The sequence below is a fragment of the Urocampus carinirostris genome, chromosome 20 (assembly GCF_059441175.1).
Source record: "Urocampus carinirostris isolate Australia breed hairy pipefish chromosome 20, RoL_Ucar_1.0, whole genome shotgun sequence".
NCBI lineage: Eukaryota > Metazoa > Chordata > Actinopteri > Syngnathiformes > Syngnathidae > Urocampus > Urocampus carinirostris.
Genome location: NC_142368.1, coordinates 19,253,707 through 19,274,683, shown reverse-complemented (window position 1 = coordinate 19,274,683; position 20,977 = coordinate 19,253,707). Strand labels below are relative to the sequence as shown.

The 20,977-nt window shown below is 43.5% G+C and overlaps 1 protein-coding gene across 1 annotated transcript in view; it reads left to right on the top strand.

Annotated features, from left to right (window-relative positions):
• Positions 1-20,898, top strand: part of garem2 (GRB2 associated regulator of MAPK1 subtype 2) — a 34,978-nt gene extending 14,080 nt beyond the window's left edge. The window contains exons 3-7 of the mRNA XM_088325172.1: positions 2,070-2,200; positions 4,382-4,547; positions 6,887-7,692; positions 9,207-9,367; positions 17,163-20,898. Coding sequence (XP_088181298.1) covers positions 2,070-2,200; positions 4,382-4,547; positions 6,887-7,692; positions 9,207-9,367; positions 17,163-17,745 — 1,847 coding nt within the window. The 3' untranslated portion in view covers positions 17,746-20,898. The remainder of the gene's footprint in view (positions 1-2,069; positions 2,201-4,381; positions 4,548-6,886; positions 7,693-9,206; positions 9,368-17,162) is intronic.
• Positions 20,899-20,977: the final 79 nt, after the last annotated feature.

Genomic DNA, 20,977 nt, shown 5'->3' with positions numbered 1-20,977 from the left:
GCCACGGAAATACCACTTCCGTGTCTGAGCAACCTGCTCCCCTCAACCAGCGATCCCCGGATCGCGTGTACCATCCTTTCCCTTCTTCCCAATAAAACTAAGAGAAACGCATGCAAGTGGGTCCCGTCTCTGTTCTGGTCCTGACGATTTTTATTATTATTAAGGCTTTCTCGTCATTCAGTACAGCATTTAGGTTGAAATTTGAGTGAGAAGATAGATAGATAGATAGATAGATGTATAGCTAGATAGATAGATAGATGTATAGATGTATAGCTAGCTAGACAGATAGATGTATAGCTAGCTAGATAGATAGGTGTATAGATGTATAGCTAGCTCGACGGATAGGTAGATAAATGTATAGCTAGCTCGACGGATAGGTAGATAAATGTATAGCTAGCTCGACGGATAGATAGCTAGATGTATAGCTAGCTAGACGGATTGATAGGTAGATGTATAGCTAGCTGGACGGATAGATCAATAGATGTATAGCTAGCTAGACGGATAGATAGATGTATAGATAGCTAGACGGATAGATAGATAGATGTATAGCTTGCTAGACAGATAGATATATAGATAGATAGATGTATAGCTTGCTAGACGGATAGATAGATGTATAGCTAGCTAGGCGGATAGATAGATGTATAGCTAGCGAGACAGATAGATTGAAAGATGTATAGATAGCTAGACAGATAGATAGATGTATAGCTAGCTAGGCGGATGGATAGTTAGATAGATAGATGCTTTATTCATCCCCGTCGGGAAATTCACTCTTCCAGTAGTATCCTTGTGAAATTTATAAATAAATGAATAATGTGTTGAAAATAAAATAATAATAAAATCAAAGAAATAGAATACAAAAATACCCAATATAACGTGTTTACATAGAGTATTTTAATAGTGCTACGGAAAATACACACTGTAATAAAAATAGGGTAATATGCAAATGGGGTTTGATGTGGGCTTTTACTCCCCCGGGTGGAGTTATAGAGCCTCATGGCATGAGGAAGAAATTATCTCCTCAGTCTATCTGTGGAACAAGACTGTGACAGCAGTCTGTCGCTGAAGCTGCTCTTCTGTTTGGAGATGAAGGCTAGAGCATTTAAAACTGTTATTGACGGGAGCCACTTGAAACCTAGTCAAAAACTCGAAGCGGTCTAAGAAAAACAGAGTGGTACAAGCTTGCATGGCTTCCTCTTTCCCATCACCGGCCATGGAAGATTAACAGGCCGCGGTGGCAACGAGGAAGAAAGGCAAAGGCTTGTATGTGCACCCGAGTGTGGAGGTGTCTCCATGGTGATATGTTTCTGCACTGAGTGAGAATGGGGGTCCTTCACCCATCACTATGACGACCCTGCCGATTGGCTGGATGGCCGGTGCCGGGTCATAGGTCGTAGGGGTGTTTTGTGCCGCTGTCATCCAAAACCTTTTACAACATCCCTAATCTTGTACACGGACGAAGCTTGCACGTCCTGAAACCCAGTGTCACAATTTAGAGTCAAAATTTTCACTGCACAACTGCTATTTAAAGTCAACAAAAACATAGTGCCAGAAAACATCCATAAATTATTCATTCAGAAAGAAGGAAACTATAATTTAAGGGGCTATAGTAAATTCATAATCCCAAAGGTGAGAACAACCAGGAAAAGTATGTGTGTGTCTGTGTGCGGAGTCAAACTTTGGAACAATTTACAAGACGAGATCAAACAATGTCCAACTATTCACTTGTTCGAATTCAAATACAAAAAAAACATTTTTGGCGGAATACAGAGATGAAGAAAATGGGTGATACGAGAGATTCGGAATAGTGCGTCTAGAACTATGGTTAACTTTGTGTTATAGTTGCTATTGTTAGATCATAACTGTTATTATTAATATCATTACAATTGTTGTTCCATCATTGGTGTGTTTAATAGGGAAGATGAAGGGGTAGGGAATAAAGCATTTGCTTCTGACTACCCCTTTTCGAACATATTATGTAACATTTTGTTGTTGAGTTATTGTCTTTGTTCTGTTTGTATTTTGATGTTCAAATAAAGTTTTCATTCATTCATTCATTCATCTCTTTGCAGGAAAGTTCAAATTGTTGGACGAAGACCGAGACATCAGGGACCCCGTCCAGTACTTTTCCAGTGTGGAAGAGGTTGCCGGAGCGTTCCCCGACCGAGTCTTTGTCATGGAAACAATTGCTTTCAGCGTCAAGGTTGCGCTCCATTGCTCTCTTTAGACTCCACGACACTTTCGACATTATGCAGACTCACGGGTCAAAACACTGGGCAGCATGCACAATGACAAAGCTGTAAATTGGTTATCCAAACAACAATGACATTCAGTAGAGCGCAAATAGCATGTCTGGATAGGCACTGGATTTAAAGGCATCCTTGCGTACGGATGCTCATGTAGGATATATGTCAAGAACCAGAACTGGATCAGGACCCAATCGCATGACGTTCTCACACAGGCCTTATTTTACGGGAAATGGGGAGTCATGCACGTTAGGCAGCAGTCTGGCGTGGAATGATAGGAAGCCAGAGGCAGACGAGATCGATTCCAATTGCCCAAGTGGATATCGGACAGATGGGGTCGATACCAGACAGGAGGGGACAGACAGGATACATAACGAATTGAAAATAAACAGGAGAAACTAGATGGGAATGAAAACTGGAGAAAATAATAAACTGTCACTATTACTTATTCGGGGCACCTGCGGCTGCCTCGTTGGCGCCAACAGCCACGGGACCTGATTGGCTGTTGGACTCTTTTTAAATTCCCATCTTCCGAAAGGGAGCCGACAGACCTTCTGCGGACCTATGCTCTCAGCTAGGCAAGCTATTGTACTCTCCGACATTATCCTGCCCTGTTTCCTGCCTGATACCTGTTACCGACTTCTTTTCTGGACTTGTTTCTGTTTTGCTCCTCTACCCCGGCCGTCGACCTGTTTTTTCGCTGCCAACGACTACCCTCGCTCGACACGGAAGTGCCACTTCCGCGTTCCTGCTATCTGCTACCCGTGACTGATGATCATCGGATCGTGGATGCAAGCACGGTTCTCTTTCTTAATAAAAACGGAGTCAAACGAATGCTATTGGGCCCCATCTCCGTTCCTGGCCTGCGACATAAACAGGACAAAAATAGACGGAATCAAAACTGGAAACCGAAATTAAACAGGACAAAATAAACGGGAACAATACCGGACAGGGAATACCAACAGGAAAACAGGGCCGAGTCAAAACCCACGTCTTGCGGGGCAGAGGTTCGTTGACTGAGCACTGAGCTTAAAACGACGGAAAGCTAATCTGTTAATGAGGCATAGCTGGCGCCACACGGGCGGGGCCAATTGGGCACCATGGCAACCGTGACAATATATGCATATACACCTGTAATTATTGACTTGCAAAAAGATTTGACACGGCACTCCAAAATAAACACGTAATAGAAACTAATAAGAGAAAAATGTTTTTAATGGTTCTGCTATGGTATCACAAGCCGTCAATATCCTCCAGACTGGGTAGAGAGCCGCCAAAGATTTTCTGGGCGGTGTTTATGAATCTTTATATTTTTCTGTCCTATGTAGTTGTCAGGACCAGAATGGAAACAGAACCCACTCGCGTAACGCTTACCACAAGTTTTATTGAAGGAACGAGGAAGGGGTGCGCCTATGATCTGGTGTTCGCTGTTGTACTCAGCTTTTGCTCAGAACACGGAAGTGGATCTTCCGTAGTGAGTGATGGCGGTGACAGTGGCGGAAAACTGGTCGGTAGCCGGGCCTGGGAGAGCAAGACGTGGTCTGGGTTGGAAACAAGTCGTAATTCGGGACGGGAGAGCAGATGTGGTCGAGATCAAAACAGGTCGTAGCGGGAGACAAACAGGAGCAAAAACGGGATAGGTGAGAGTCAGGGTCAAAAAAGGCTTGCCTTGTATCACGGAGATTCGCAGACGGACTGACAAAAGGCGTCAGACGGGAGTGGGAGCCAGAGTCCGAGGCAGTTGGCGCCAAAGGAGCGGGCACAGTTGATTCACATCAGTATTCATGACAGTAGTGCTACCAGCATACCACACCATCATGCATCTGCCGCACAGTTCTGAGGTCATGGGATCAAAACCAGCTACCAGCCTTCCTGTGCGGAGTTTGCATGTTCTCCCCGTGCTTGCATGGGTTTCCTTGTCCCTAGGTGTAAATGAGCGAGTGAATGGTTGTCTGTCTCTGAGAGCCCTGCAACTGACTGGCCACCAGGTCAGGGTGTCCCCTGCCCATTGCCCAAATATGCCTGGGATGGGCTCCAGCACCCCCGCAACCCTACTGAAGAATTTATTGTAAACAACGTGTAGTGTTCTATTTCACATGAACTATTCTGACATTTTGTGCATTTGTGCGAGTGCGCAGGTAGTTTCAGGGGAGTTTAGCGAGGACAGCGAGCCGTACAGCTTCACGCTACAGGCTGGAGATGAGCTGTCACTCATGGGGAAGGCGGAGCTTCTCTGTGCCACTCCGTCCAAGGAGAAGACTGGACTGGGTGCACTCTTACGACGCCTGGGAAAGACTCCCCGAAGTAAGAATGGATTTTCTACTTTCAGGGTTCGCTCGGGTGCTTCAAATCATCAAATTTGGATATTTTGATTTTAGGGATCGAGAAATGTTCGAATTCTAAGTGAAGTTCTTGTATATACTTGAAATTGTTGCCACGACTCAAAACAAATCTGCTTAAAAATGATGCGGACACTGCTCTGTGGGGGCTTCACTTTGCCGTTGCATTTCTTCTTCCCTCATGATTAGTTAGCTTTTGTCTTGTACGGTATTTTCCTATAAGGTGTCATCGCCTCCTACAGGTCGTGCCCATCGGGACAAGTGTCATGATTATTGATGTGATGCACCTGTGCCCAGTCCTTTGGCGCCAACTGCCTCGGACTCTGATTGGCTCCCTGTCCCTATTTAAACCCACTCCTTTCTGTCAACTCAGTTTACACTAGCCAAGCCTTTTTTTCGACCCTGACTCCAACCTGTTTTTTGCTCCTGTCTGTCCCCCGGCTTCGACCCGTTTTTGATCCTGATCACGTCTACTATCCCGTCCCGGCTTTCGACCTCTTTTGTCCTCGACCACGTCTACTCTCCTTTCCTGGCTTACGACTCGCTTCCGATCCCGACCACGTTTTTGCTCTCCTGACCCGGCTACTGACCTGTTTTTCCGTTCCCGACACCGCCATCGCTCGCCACGGAAATCCACTTCCGCGTTCAGAGCGACCTGCTTTCTGCGTCCAGCAATCCCCGTATTGTGGGCGCCACCCTTTCCCTTTCTCCTAATAAAACGCAAGTGGGTCCTGTCTCTGTTCTGGTCCTGACAACAAGTGAATGCTACATCTAAACAGGGCACTATAAAATGTGTATAAGTGTCTTACGTTCGAATACTGGACATTTAATGTGGGCCATGCAAAAACTTAAGGTTGCGTTTCCCAGTGGTAAATTGTAATAGGAAGAACTTCCTGCAACTGAAAATGTAAGTTGCATATTACTGTAATTTAACACCTATTTGGGGAATAATTTCATGTATTGTTGAGATCCTCAAATATATTTGCAATTTACTCAAGATCTAGAAATCCTTTGTCTTGGTAAATACACACTCAAGATTAAAAATCACATTTGTAAAATGCAGATATATTCGAGGCTCTGCAGAATACATAATTCACACCGGATTTCTTCTTTCATGACACTGGAGAAATTGGAAAATTGTCTTTAAAAGTCCTTAAAAAGTGCTTGAATTTGGCCATGAAAAATTGTGCTCGAGCCCTGTGTTAAAATCTTTTTTGGGGCTTCAAGAGGTCGAAACTTCCTCCTCAGTGGTAGAAAAATGGCCGAAAACAATCGATCCAACCATTTTCTCAACCGCATCAAGCTTTCTTATTCCACTTTCATTTCAAAAGAAACACTGACCAAACATATTGAATGGATGCAGTAGATATTAAACAATAAAATTGTCAAAGTTTGAGATACAGTGTAGTATGTTTAACTGGGAAGAGGAAGCCGGATTTCTTCTTCAGGGTGGATGCTGGGTGACCTTGCAGCGCCACACGCCTGTAGTGGTGGAAAGAAGCACTACATTAATGTCCTGTACTCGGAAAAAGGGCACACGATACAAAATCTAACTTCCAGCAATGTCCGGATATTTTTCGACATCCCGAAAAAAATGTTCGTCTCTACCGTTGTTTGTAACTCGAATGTTTGTAAGTAGGGGGGTGTCTGTAATTAACCCTTGGATGTCTGACCTACCAGTACATACACTCTTCAATGAAAGATATGTGGTAAAAATACTAAGGGCATCATCATGTTTCATTGGGAATACCTGGACTATAACTGTCAGGACCAGGACAAAGACAGACTGAGTTTTATTAGGAAGAAGGGAAAGGGTAGAATACAGGATCCGTAGACTGTTGATCGTGAGGAGCAGGTTACTCAGACGCGGAAGTGGTCATTTCCGTGGCGGGCGAAGGGAGTTCTGAGACCGGGGAAAACAGATCGATGGCCGGGACGGGGGAGCAAAAACGTAGTCAGGTTCAGAATAGGGGTCGGACCCGGGAATCAAACAGGAATCAGGACAGGAGAAAGTATGGGTCGAAAAGGGCTTGCCTAGCGTGAGCTGAGGTTCGCAGACAGACTGACAAAGGGTGACAGGAAGACAATCACGATGTTATGTGTGTGTTAAAGGTATACAATGCTTGTATTCTTTTTAAAGGAGGTTGTTTAAAGGCTTGAATTGAATACAGATTTTGATAGTTTTGCCAAAACTATCATGAATTGAATTCCCCGATGACTATAATCAACCCTTTTAATTTTGTGGGGTAATTGTTGATGCATGGGCAACAGATTCGATCTACTTAGTATGTTTTCATCTTATAGGTAAAACCCCTTGCCTAGTGTGCATGAACCATCGGACCAATCAGAGCGTCAGCTTGCCGTTCGACTGCCGCGGCCGCTTTTGCACGCGTTCGCCCCTCGAGCAAGGCATGCTGGGCGGAGAGCACACGGTGCGCAGCATCATCGAGCGGGTGCGTCTCCCCGTGAACGTTTCGGTGCCATCCCGGCCACCGCGCAACCCCTACGACCGCCACGCGGTACGAGAAGGCCACCGGTTTAAACTTCTCAACATCGTCAGCAAGACCGTGGTGCTCTGCATGGTCTTGCGCCGACAGGAAGTCTCTCCCTCCCACTTCCTGCTACTGCGATGCATGCCCCGCTTCAACGTGGCCGAGACATCGGCGCAGTCGACCGCCCTGGAGAGTCTCCTTCTACGCTACGCTTTCGACCCTGAGGCGTACTCCCGGGCCGTCAGGGAAACCCGGCCCGAGTTGGAGTGCATTACGGAAGAGTGCAAGAGTCCGCGCCACAGGACTCGGGACACATTGGCGCCGGCGTTGCAACAGTTGTCGCTCTGCGGTTTCTCGGACAGGGACTCGGTTGGGGTCCACCTCGGGGACGCACCGGGCGAGGAACAGGATTATGTGACGCCAGAGTGGACGGACGCTGAAATGAGGACCAGTGAGGAGATCCCTTACGAGGAACTGTGGACTCATCAAAACACGGATGGCCTGGGAAAGGAACCCAACCTCATTTCCTTTCATTCTTCCTCGTCGATGGATGGCTCCCTGGGCACCATGGTGACAACGCTGGCTGCCCCGCCTCCCATACCTCCAAAATCAGATGCTGTGAGTAGCGCAACATGAAGAAAAAAGCCGAATCAGGGGTTGGCACACTCTTTGAGTTGCGGGAACCATTGGGTTGAATCAATTGGCAGAGGGGCCAGGCCAATGAGGCTCTTTAACTCCACCCGGGGGAGTAAAAGCCCACATTAAACCACATTTGCATATTACCCTATTTTTATTACTGTCTGCATCTATCTATCTATCTATCTATCTAGACATCTATCTAGACATCTATCTAGACATCTATCTATCTATCTAGACCTTTATCTATCTATGAGATTGTTTTTTTGATCTACCCATACCTTTCCGATACCTTGGATATACATAAGGAAAAAAGCGAATGTGTCAAAGGGACGTGGGGCAAAGTCAAACTGACAGAAGGCTAAATTAAAAATGGCTACAAGCTGAGGCCGGACTGATCGAATACTCTCAATTTTTTAAAGTGACGCATTTAGTCTATAGTGAACTGAATTGAACCTACCGAAAAGCAGATAAATATATTCCAATATGATCGGATACATACAGTATTTTTTTTATTGCTCTGTCAGTAATCTTGTAAATTTATTTTGTAAGAATATTCCCGGGTAGCACGGCGGCGCAGTGGTTAGCGCGTGTGTGGCACAGTTCCGAGGTTATGAGATCGAACCTCCTGTGTGGAGTTTGCATGTTCTCCCCGTGCTTGCGTGGGTTTCCTCCGGACACTCCGATTTCCTCCCACATTCCAAAACATTCCTGTCAGGTTAATTGGCCTAACTGAATTGTCCCTTGGTGTGAATGAGTGAGTTGTCTGTCTCTGTGTGCCCTGCGACTGTCTGGCCACTAGTTCAGGGTGTCCCCTGCCTACTGCCCGAAGATAGCTGGGATGGGCTCCAGCACCCCCGCGACCCTACCTAGGTTAAGCAGTGCACATAATGGATGGATGGAATATCCCCATACCATGAAAGACAAAGTTATTTTACAGGCACCATCAGTAGCCTTTAGTTCCTATTTCAGCAAAAGTGCCCATTTACTTCAGAGATTTTTTTTTTTTTATCCGATTAACTCAACTGTAATATTTTTATGAATGTAATTGGATGCAATACAATGAAGTGCATACATCTTTTAATAAGAAACAACACTTTATTTGAGGAGAAGTAACACACAATAAAAAATACTCAACGATTTTTGGTGTAGTATACAATAGTGAATCAAGATCATCTCTTTAGGCTGGATTTGCCCCACAGGCCCTGACTTGACACATGTGATGAAGCCTATCCGAGGTTTACTCATGTATCTACAAATAAATATACATGTGCATGTTATATTTCAATACCATATTTTTTATTAATCAGATCAATTTCATAAATTTGGTTTTCAAACATTGAGAGTAAAAACTATTCTTATGCTCCTTTTTGAGCTCTAAATTGAATAATATACTTTAAGGATTTTGTCAAGTCTAAAGGTCAACCGAGTTGGACATTTACCAACCAGGACAGTTAAAGGCACACTTTCTCCCTTTTCTTTGTGCGGGTTCGAAGGTGAGAGAGGAGTGTCGTTTCTTGATCGCTCCTCCAGTTCCTCCCCGTGGCTCCAAAGTGGGCGTCGCCAGCCCGGCCCCGAGTCCTCCCGTCCCCCCTCGCTTCACCGAGGCCTCCCCCAGACCTCATCTTTCCTTCTACTCCTCAGGACTGCAGGACAGGTACTGACCGACCTTTCCAGAATGAAATGCATGATCCCAGTCAAGCATGCTACATTTTTTTACAATTATAACTTTTTACGACATCACGTGTCCCCAAATCTTTTTCTTTGAGGGCCACATCACTTTTCCATTCTCAGATGAAGGGCCGTGATTAGTTTATTTATTCTATCTATCTACCTTGGTCATATCCCTCAAGAGGGGTGACCGACAGCAAGACAAACACATACAATAACAAAGAAAATAAAAGGGGAAAAAAAATCAAAAAACTCACACAAAATTTTTTGGACCATGGCTAACCCAATTGCCCAAACACCCAAACAAGTTAGGCACCTTGGCACCTAAGTTGGTCATGCTTCGTCCCTCCAGATGAAACGGGACACCAGAAAGCGGCCATGTCACTCGGGTCAGGGTGACACAACACACTCTTTTGTTCAACAGCAGGGCCCGACAGCTTTCACTGGTTTACCCCTGCCGCATCATACGGGTGCCCAGCCCATCCTTAAGAACGCGTCCAAACATCCCACTATCCTTTCACAACACCTCTCCACTACTTCCTATCACCAACAAGAGCTCTAGCTTCCATTATATTTAGACCTCTTTCCTGCAGTGCACTCAATGCCATCCATCCACGTCAAATGCGGCCTTCCTCTTGGTCTCCTTCCATTTACTTCTGCTCTGTAGATCCTCTTCAACATTCGCTCCTCATCCATCCTCTCCATGTGTCCAAACCAACCGAGTACTCTCTTATCAACACGCTTGCTCTGTTCCACGACTACTCCAGTTCTGTCTCTCACAATTTCATTTCTCAATCTATCCAATCTTGTCACTCTTAACATACTCCTCAAACACTTCATCTCAAAAACAATTAATTTCCTTCTTAAATCTGCATTCAGGCTCCAAGTCTCTGCACCATACAACAGTCGGCACAATCACACTCTCATACAGTCCCTTCTTAACATCCATACTCATACTCTTGTTGCTCATCACTCTCCTCAGAGCACCCAAAACCTTGCTTCCTTGATTCACTTTGTGCAATACCTCGCACTCCATTCCACCGACTGCAGCCACATCTCAACCCAAGTACCTAAAGCTTTCAACTTCTTCCAGCACCTCTCCATGCAACCTTATTTCTAAAGTCATGTCCATTCCATCACGTGAACACCTTATCACCTTACTCTTCCCAACATTCACACATAACTTACGCGTATCACACACTCTGCCAAACTCCATTACCAACCTTCTCAATGTTTCCTCAGAATCAGCCACAAGCGCTGTGTCATCTGCAAACAACAACTGACTGCCACACTGTTCCACTCTTGTCCATCATCTCTACACCTCTGCCAAATACTCTTGCATTCACCTCTCTCACCAGGCCATCCATGTACACATTAAACAGCCATGGTGACATCACACACCCCTGTCTCAAACCAGTCAACACAGGAAACCACTCACTTGTCTCACTCCCTACTCTTACACATGCTCTGCTGTTCATATAAAAACTCAATGCTTCCAACAACTTTCCACCCACTCCATACATTACCATCACTTGCCACAACGCCTCTCTATCAACTCTTTCATACGCCTTTTCCAAGTCCATGAAAGCCAAATAAACATCCTTACCCTTTGCAAAATATTTCTCACACACCTGTCGTACTGCAAACACCTGATCCACACATCCTCTTCCTTTCCTGAAACCACTCTGCTCCTCCATCACCACCTCATTCGTTCTTTTCTCTCACTCTCTTAATCAAGACTCTTCCATACAGCTTACAGACAACAAACTGATACCTCTCGAATTGCTACATTCATACTTATCACCTTTACCCTTATACAATGGCACCACACATGCACTACACCAATCAACAGGAACCACAGCACTTAAAAAGCCGGGACATAGGGGGAGATCAGATCTGAAAGATATGAGGGGGAAAGTCCATGTATGATTTTGTATAGTAGTAGGAGAACCTTAAAATCGCATCTTAGGCTAACAGGGAGCCAATGCAGGTTAGCCAAAATTGGGGTGATGTGATCGTACTTTTTTGTCCTTGTTAAAAGCCTCGCTGCAGCATTTTGTACCAGCTGAAGACTCTTGAGTCTGGTCATCGGAAGACCGGAAAGTAGTGCATTACAGTAGTCGAGACGGGAGGTAACAAACGCATGAATTATGATTTCCGCATCCGACTGAGAAAGTATAGGACGAATTTTAGCAATGTTACGGAGATGGAAGAAAGCGGTTCTAGTAATTTTCTTCACATGTGTTTGAAAGGACAGATCAGGGTCGAAAATGACACCTAAATTTTTAAGTGAGTCACTCTGTGTGATGTGGCAATTGTCCAAGTTCACTGCTGTTTTAGAGAATAAGTCACGGGACTTAGAAGGACCAATAACTAACATTTCAGTCTTTTCAGGGTTAAGACGCAGGAAATTGAGTGACATCCACTCTTTTATCTCAGTGAGGCAGGCCTCCAAAGTTCCACAGTTTAGTGTGGCAGATTCCTCCATCGGGAGATAGAGTTGAGTGTCATCTGCGTAGCAATGGAAACTGATATTATACTTACGAATAATATCACCTAGTGGAAGCATATACATGCTGAAGAGAAGGGGGCCAAGCACTGAACCCTGCGGAACACCACAAGTAACACTAAATGGCTCAGATGTCAATTCGCCATATTTAACGCAGTGTGTCCTATCTGAGAGGTAGGATCTGAACCATAATAGGACGCTTCCTGAGAGACCAATCCATTTTTCCAACCGTTCTAGCAAGATAATATGGTCCACTGTGTCAAATGCAGCACTAAGGTCCAGCAGCAGCAAAAGTGATGATGCGCCCGAGTCCATTGCCCGTAGGAGATCATTGGTTACCTTAATCAGAGCTGTCTCAGTAGAGTGGTTAGCCCTGAATCCTGATTGCATTGATTCAAAGAGATTGTTCTCGGACATGAAATCATTCAGCTGCTGTGCCACTACTTTTTCAAGTATTTTAGAAAGAAACGGTAGATTTGACACAGGTCTATAATTACATAAGTTTTCTGGATCTAGGTTGGGTCGTTTCAGTGTGGGTTTAATGACAGCGGACTTAAAAGCAGCTGGAACTACACCTGAGGCGAGTGATATGTTTAAAATATTTAGAACTGAAGGTGCAAGAACGCCAAAGAGACCTTTGATAAGTGAACCTGGAAGTGGGTCGAACTGGCAAGTCGTCGGTTTGGCCGTATTCACCATCTGTTTAAGATTTTCGAGTGACAGTTCACTAAAACGGGACAAAATACCTAGACAGCCACCATGTCGTGCATCTAGAGATTTGAGTGCTTTAGTATGTGTTGAATTAATACTGTCTTTAGCAATTTCTTCCTGTATGCTTTGGATCTTCTTAGTAAAGAAGACCATTATGTCGTGGGCAGAATGGGTGGAGCTATCTGGGATAGTCTGTTGCCTTGTTAGCGATGCTACAGTGTCGAAAAGGACCTTGGGATTGTTCTTTTGTGACGCAATCACTTTCGAAAGGTAGGCTGATTTTGCAGAGGCCAGGGCCGCTTTATACTTCAACAAACTATCACACCAGATTTGATGGAAAACTTCAAGCTTGGTAGCGCGCCATTTTCTTTCAGATTTCCTGCATTCTCGTTTAAGGGATCTAGTTTCATCATTAAACCAAGGTGTGCGTCTTTTAGGTCGTGATTTATGCCGGATGGGCGCAACTGAATCCAGGGCATTGGCCAGGGTAGCGTTAAATTCATTTAGGAGTGGTTCGATGGAGCCTATGTTGGAAGGAAAGGACGCAACTGCTCCTGGAAGAATATCGGAGAGCTCAGAAACTGTGCCCGTGCTTATATTGCGTCCGGTGAATCCTTCAGTTTTTTTGGTACTACATTTAGCTAGCACCTCAAATGTAACTAAATAATGATCCGAGATAACTGTAGTACACGATAGCACCGCCATGTTTGAGGTTGAAACTCCTCGAGTCAGAACCAAGTCGAGCGTGTTTCCATCTTTATGGGTTGGCAAATCAACCAGTTGATTAAAACCAAAAGCATCAATTATAGACTGAAACGCAACAGTGAGTGAACTGAGTGGGGAGTTCATATGAATGTTAAAGTCGCCCATAATTATAATTTTGTCTGCGTAGGTTACTAGTTCAGACAAAAGTTCAGCAAATTCGTCTAAGAAAGTTGTGTATGGTCCTGGTGCGCGATAGATAGTTATCACATAGATTGACAATGGAGAGGACCTCATAACAAGAGCCTCGAACGACTTGTGATTATTAGAGGTACGAGGAGTAAATTTAAGCGTTTTTTCAGAAATGAGCGCGACACCGCCACCCTTTTTCAACGCGCGTGCTAAATGGCTGCTCTCGTAATCTGGGGGAGAAGCATAATTTAGAGCTAAATACTCATCCGGGCGTAACCACGTTTCACAGAGACCAATACAGTTAAGTTTATAATCGCGAATAATATTATCTACAAGTAAAGATTTAGGAGCGAGCGATCTAACATTCAAAAGACCAAATTTTAGCTTTGAATCATTTGACTTAGCTGTAGCCTTTGTGGAGATCGTCACGAGATGCCGGTTGTGTGCGTTGGGCTTCGGGTGTCGGTTGACTCGCAGAATCGACGGAGAAATGATGGTTGGATTAGACAGATCTTCATGTCGTTGCTCCATCAACTTCACACGCTTCCCTGCACGACATCCTCGCTTCTGTTTTCTATCTTTTCGCCGTCTTCGTCTCCGATTTTTCTTCTTTTTCTTCGGTGGAGCGGGAAAGCAGGGCGAACCCGAGTCCCTTTGGAGCTCATTTGGGATGTCGTGGGTGGTATAGAAAGTGCCCGAAAAGTCGAAATTTAGACACCCACCTAGTCGGATGAGCTCCTCCCGACTGTAGGTCTTATTGGCCACGCATGTATCCAAAAAGGAAAGCAGGAGGACAGTGGTAAATAGTAGGATAGCCGGATAACAATCAGCCGCAACGAAAACTCGCGCCGCCATGTTGGAAAAGAAAGAACAAAAGTTACAAAAAGGAATGAAAGAAAGAACAAAAGAACAAATTAAAGAAAGAACGAAAAAGAATGAGAGAGAAAGAATGAAAAAAATAAGGTAGAAAGAAAGCAACATAGAATGGAGAGAGAGAGAGAGGAGAGGGTAAGAGAAAGAAAACAGAGAGAGTGGAGAAAGAAAGGAAAGAGATCAAATAAATCACAAATGAAATAACATGTGACATTTTTATCCGGTAATAATGCGTATATCATTTAACAGATAAGTCTATCCAGAGTATATGCCGCACCCTCCGCCAAATTATGACAAAAATGACGGTTTAATTTTTCTAACTAAATGTTTAATGGGTAACTGAGCCCATTTTAACCTTTACTAAGTACAACCTGGTAATAAAATGATAACAACATAGTAATAACATGTCATTTTAGAATTGCATATAAAACTTGTAGCCCTTTACCAGTGTCTGAAACTCATGAGAAAAATTTAGCGGACGGCAGGTCAGACAACTCTGAAAAGTCGCCTGCCCAGCCATAAAGTTGCCTGCCCCATTTTTCACAACTTAAAACACAATAAGATGACTCATCGCAAAAAAAAATTGTTGCAAAGTATTAAGGATTGGTAATCAGAATATATAATAGAACAACACTTTAAAATTAAGTTTATTATAAATCTACTTATAACATTCATTGCATGGATATGACATGGCTGTTTTCCATCTGCCCTCAGTATGTACCTGTATTTACTCGTCTTCATTCATGCAATGTTTGCGTTGTGTTGTCTGCTACAAACCACATCAACTCCTCTTTCCACGATGCTTTTAATATACGTTTACATTTTGTAGCGTCATCAATTTTGTGAGCTTCTTTTGAAAATTTCTTCTGAGGCTGAGGTTATGGCTTGATTCCTTACTACTTCTCCATTTTTCTTGTGTTCTCTGTGCGTCTATATGCAAATTCAAGACCTTAATACACTCGGGAAAGTCCGGAAGCACATAGTTATTCGATGCAGTCTTCTGATCGGCTGCAGAGTATGCAAATTGCCAAACCAACCGAATTTTCCAAAACGAACGAAGACTTCGAAATCAGAATCATACAAACGTTCGTTTGGAAAAAAATCTTTCCTTTTTTTTCTTTTTTTTTTCTTTTCCTTGAAAAAGTTGTCGGCCACCCGGGCGGAGCCTTTTTGTAAGTTGTACGCCCGACATAAAAGATGCACGCCCGGGCGTCCGGGCTGACGTCATTTCAGACACTGCCTTTACACTAATCAGTGTCAAACAGTGTTGGGCACGTTTCTTGAAAAAAGTAATGAGTTATAATTGCTACTTTTTCCAAAAAGTAACTGAGTTAGTCACTGAATTACAATTGTAAAAGTAACTAGTTACCAGGGAAAGTAACTATTTCAGTTAATTCCAAAATAAATTTTATATCAAAGAGAAAAAGAAAAATGAAAAAAAAGAAACAAAAGAAAAAAATGCAAGAACAAAAAGAGAGACAAAATAAGAAAAAGGAAACTTCATATTTTTATAGAAACACATTAACATTAAAAAACACAGGATGTATAATTAAAATATTGATAAATCTACAACAACAATAAAAATACAAAACAATTTAACTTTTTTTATGCTCAACAAATTTAAAGTCAATTAGACGGAATACCCCAAAAGTACATAAGAGAAAATAGGAGTCTCAGAGGGAACCAGCTGTCAATTGGTGGGGAGCGGGTTCCCTTTGTTAACTTCCAAGTGGCGGCTCTTAGAGACGTTTTATTCGCGAACGGCACGAGTCGGGCTGCTCAATTTCTTACGCGAATCGACCCTCATTCACCTTTTCTTTTGGCGCTTTAGTGAATACTATATTCCTAATCGCTATCTAACTGGCTGTCGCTTTTTTGAACGGTGTTGGAATTAATTATCAAAATGTACCATTTACCAAATTGTTTGAATTAGTTATCTGACTCCATTAACCAAACACAACCTACATTCACCCAGCAATTTATGCGCGCTCGTTTCTTGAGGGAAAAGAACAGGAAGCCGACATTTACACACGGGGGCAGATTTAATTTCATTAACAAATTAACTAAGTGTACTCCATCGAAAACGGCCGAATTAGTGACGTTGGAGTCTCTGGGAAGCCCTCTTCTGAAGTCCTTTAGCTTTCTCCTATTGGCCATCTTCTCCCTGCATAATGGCGTGCCGACTCCTCCCATGGGTGCGCCAAGGAAGCCCCCTGGGCTTCAGCATCTCGTAGAAGAGTCCCGATGTCTGGGGTACTCAAAACACCACCGAGGGTTTCTACGTCATCAGGGCCTTTCTGTGTCATCAGCGTCTGGATGTGCTGATTATTTTATCAGCCTTACGTCCCGTTCCTGCCGTTCCTGTAAACAACATTTTCCACCAGGGTGCCCTGACCTCGCACCACAGCCCAGTCAGTGAATATGTTTTGCATTGAATGTAATTTGTATTCAATCGTATAAAATCCTTTATAGTCCAATGTATAAAATCCTTCAACGGTGACGTGATCCCAAGAGACGTGACGGAACGAATTCGGGGGGTGGCGCCGGGCACACCTCACTGTTTGCGTTCTGCGTCCAAAATAATGCACCGCTTTTGACGGTCAAGAACGGGAACGGTGGAAAAAAATTATTCGATTACCCCGTTACTGAAAAGGCGTTGTTTAGAACTGCATTTTTACCAACACTGGTAACAAAAAGTAGCTCTCAGCTTGCAAAAGGTTGGGGACTCTTGATCCAAAATGAATCCAAGAAGCGCTCCTCGACTAATTTGTCATCTCTTTTTGTTTGACTCCAGCGGCTCACTTTCCCCAGATACTTCCCTCTACTGTTACCCATGTTCCTGGGCCGACTGCCACGGGCCCAACTCCTCCAGCCCCGAGACGGTCACCGTCATCCCATCTGAGGCTAAAGCCAACCCCAAGACGGGACAAGCCACCTGGAGCGAGCCGTGGGCTGATTGTTTTAGCACGGGGCCTCGACTCAGACCCCAGCCCCTGCAAAGCCGTTTTGCGCCTTTCGGTGCTTTGAACCCTTTCAACCGCCAGTCTCCTTGCCCGTCACCGGAGCCGGGAGACTGTCCCGAATCCTCCCGAGGGGCAGAGGGAGGCGGGACGAACTCGGGGACCGGCGAAGGATCAGTCGACTCGACCTGGCGACCCCCTGCCGATTTATCGTCACTGTCATTGGAGGAAGTTTCCGCCTGTCTGCGCTTCATCGGCTTGTCTGAGGCGGCGGTGTCTATTTTTCAGAGGGAGCGAATCGACGGCAGCCTCTTGGTCCAGCTAACCGAGGACATCCTGGCGCAAGATTTTCACCTGAGTCGACTGCATGTCACCAAGATCACACAGTTCGTGCAAGGATGGAGGCCCAAGATCTAACATGCTAATTTCCGCCAATGCAGTGATACCTCTACGAATGAGCAACTCAAGATACGAGATGTCTTTTGAATGACAAGGCCAGACACTAGGGGTAAAAAAAGGTCTGCGCCTTACGTTACCATATACTCAGGGGTACGACAAAAACATTATTTAAAAAAAAACTCAATGTACTGTACTGAATAAAATTCAGAAGCATGCAACAGCCTTCCTGACTATACATCAGTGCCTTAGTCCTATTAAAAGGGAAAAATCATCAGCATTTCATTGCCGTCAGATCTGGCAAAAACAGCATGTTTGTCAATCGTCAAGTCAGGTTTTTTTGTCTAGCCCTTAATCACAAGGAGTCTCAAAGAGCTGCACAGACCACAGACTATTGAGTACTACAGACTATTATTACAGCATCCCCTGATCTAAAACCTACACGAGGGCAAGGGAAAACTCAAAAACCTCTGTCAAGTCATGTTTATTCTTGACGCCCTTAATCACAAGGAGACTTAAAGGGCTCCACAGACCACAGACTATTGCAAACTAGACTATTATTAACCCAATCCCCTGATCTAACACCTATATGAGTGCAAGGAAAAACTCAAAAACCTCAGTCAAGTCAAGTCATGTTTATTTATGACGCCCTTAATCCCAAGGAGTCTCAAGGGCTGCGCAAACCACAGATTATTGCAAACTACAGACTATTATGACACCATCCCCTTATCTAAAACCTATATAAAGGTAAGGGAAAACTCAAAAACCTCTTTCAAGTCATGTTTATTTGTGACACCCTTAATCATTAGAAGTCTCAAAGGGCTGCACAGACCACAGACTATTGCAAACTACAGACTATTATGACACCATCCCCTGATATAAAACCTACATGAGGGCAAGGAAAAACTCAAAAACCTCAGTCAAGTCATGTTTATTTATGACGCCCTTAGTCCCAAGGAGTCTCAAAGGGCTGCACGGACCACAGACTATTACAGACTATAGACTATTATAACACCATTCCCTGATATAAAACTGAATTGTAGTCAGTACAAAACAATTACTTTTTTTTTTAGACTGTTTTTGTCGCACTCCTGTGTTTATGTTAATACTGATTTAACTAATATTTATAGCTGCCCTAGTTGATTAAGATTGAACCCTGCGGACCTAGTCCTCAAACAAGTGTCTTAGTCAATGTGTTACATTTTCCCCTTGAGAAATGGACACCAATGAGTGTTTTTTTTTTTGGGTTGTTTAAGCCTGCGGCTAAAAATCCTGGGCGGCTTGTACAAAAACAAAGTACTTATGTGTCTTTAAGTGTCCTTAAAGTTGAATGTAGAATATTGTATCTATGAAGTATGTGTTAACAATGCATGAGTTTAAAGAGCATTTTTTTTCCCACCACACCTATCTTACGTTTAGCAACGCTGTTCGGAACATTAATTCAGGAATGGCTAGACGAGGGGGCATGCGTAGTTATTTCATGGTCGTTTTCGCAGTTTTTAGTAGCGTAGCATGAAAATGGTAAGAGTAAAACAAAGGCATTTTTTTTTCAAATACAGTCCAAACGCCAAACCAAATCCCAAGAAAGGTGAAAAATGAAGAGTTTCTAAGAAATGCAGAGTCTTGCATGCGCCACAAAAGAAGCTTGACAAAGGCTGCAATGACGACTTAAGACAGAAGACGGCGTCAACGAGTAGATCATTTTCAAATTCCGGGGAACGCCCTTTAAAACTGCGCAGGCTGTTCATGATCAGGTGCGCTTGGTCGTCCAGGATTTATGGTACTGTATTTTTAAATTCAATTACTATTTGATTGTGTTTTTAGGCACCAGGAGTATGTGTTTTATAGCTATTTATTGTTAACTTGGATGCTTTTGGGAGGCCGGGAATGGATAAATAGGTTTTCAGTTCTAGAAACGATTTTGATCCGGGAATGGATTGATCTTATACGTAGAGGTATCACTGTTTAATTTTGAGCATTAGGTGTGTATGTTGTTGTATTACTGAGTTAACTCATTCATGGACAACAGAGTTACTGTAAACTTCAGAGTCATCAATGGGACTGACGGGTTGAATGGAAAATGGAGGAATGAATTTTATTGCTGTCAATGACACTGAATGTAACAATTACAGAAAAAAAGCTGTTTGTTTTCCTTGGTTAGTTAGTTCCTCTCAGATTGTCATGTCTAATCTATTCGAGGTGTGGTATAACCAGAATCCAAATCTCTGATTTTACTTTCTGGAGGGTATTTCACAAAACCAAGTTAAGGGATTAATCAAGCCTGGATAATCACCCTTTAGGCCGTTGCATGAAAGCAGGTTAAATTTTGCATGGCTCGGTTGCTATAGTGATTTATTCTCGACGTCTTGCCTGCTTCAGATCTGTTTAAAAACCAGGAGATTACCCCCACAGATACATCTCTCACTTCTACTTTCATTTGTGTGAAAAATAATGGGGTTTTGAGTTTTTCCTTGCCCTCATGTCGGTTTTAGATTAGGGGATGGTGTCATAATAGTCTGTAGTTTGCAATAGTCTGTGGTCTGTGCAGCCCTTTGAGACTCTTGTGATTAAGGGCGTCACAAATAAACATGACTTGACTGAGGTTTTGAGTTTTTCCTTGCCCTCTTGTAGGTTTTCAATCAGAGGGATGGTGTCATAATAGTCTGTAGTTTGCAATAAGCTGTGGTCTGGGCAGCCCTTTGGAGCTCCTTGTGATTAGGGGTTATACATAAAAACATGACTTGACTGAGGTTTTTGAGTTTTCCCTTGCCCTCGCGTAGGTCTTAGATCAGGGGATGGTGTCTTAATAGTCTGTAGTTTTTAATAGTCTGTGGTCTGTGCAGGCATTTAAGACTCCTTGTGATCAAGGGCTATACAAATAAACATGACTTGTGGATCTGTCTATTGTTAACAGGAAAACATTGATTTTAAACGGGAATTAAGAGTTCGAAGTGACAAGGGCTCCATATGTATTCACCATTTTAGAATAGCACACATGCGTGATATTGAGTGCCTTAAAGTGCAAATTCTGTGTACCTCAGATCACAGTGAATGTCGAATTAGTGATGCAAAAATAAAATCAATCAATGATGATACACTTTCTTCACATCCCGATGGTCTTTATATGAAAATGAGTGGAACTCATATGATACGAATAAAATGTATTGAACCATTTCAAGGCACTGGAGTATTTAAGAGGCTGCGTTTTTCACATTTTTGTTTAGTTTCTCCTTTTCTATCTACCATTTTCATC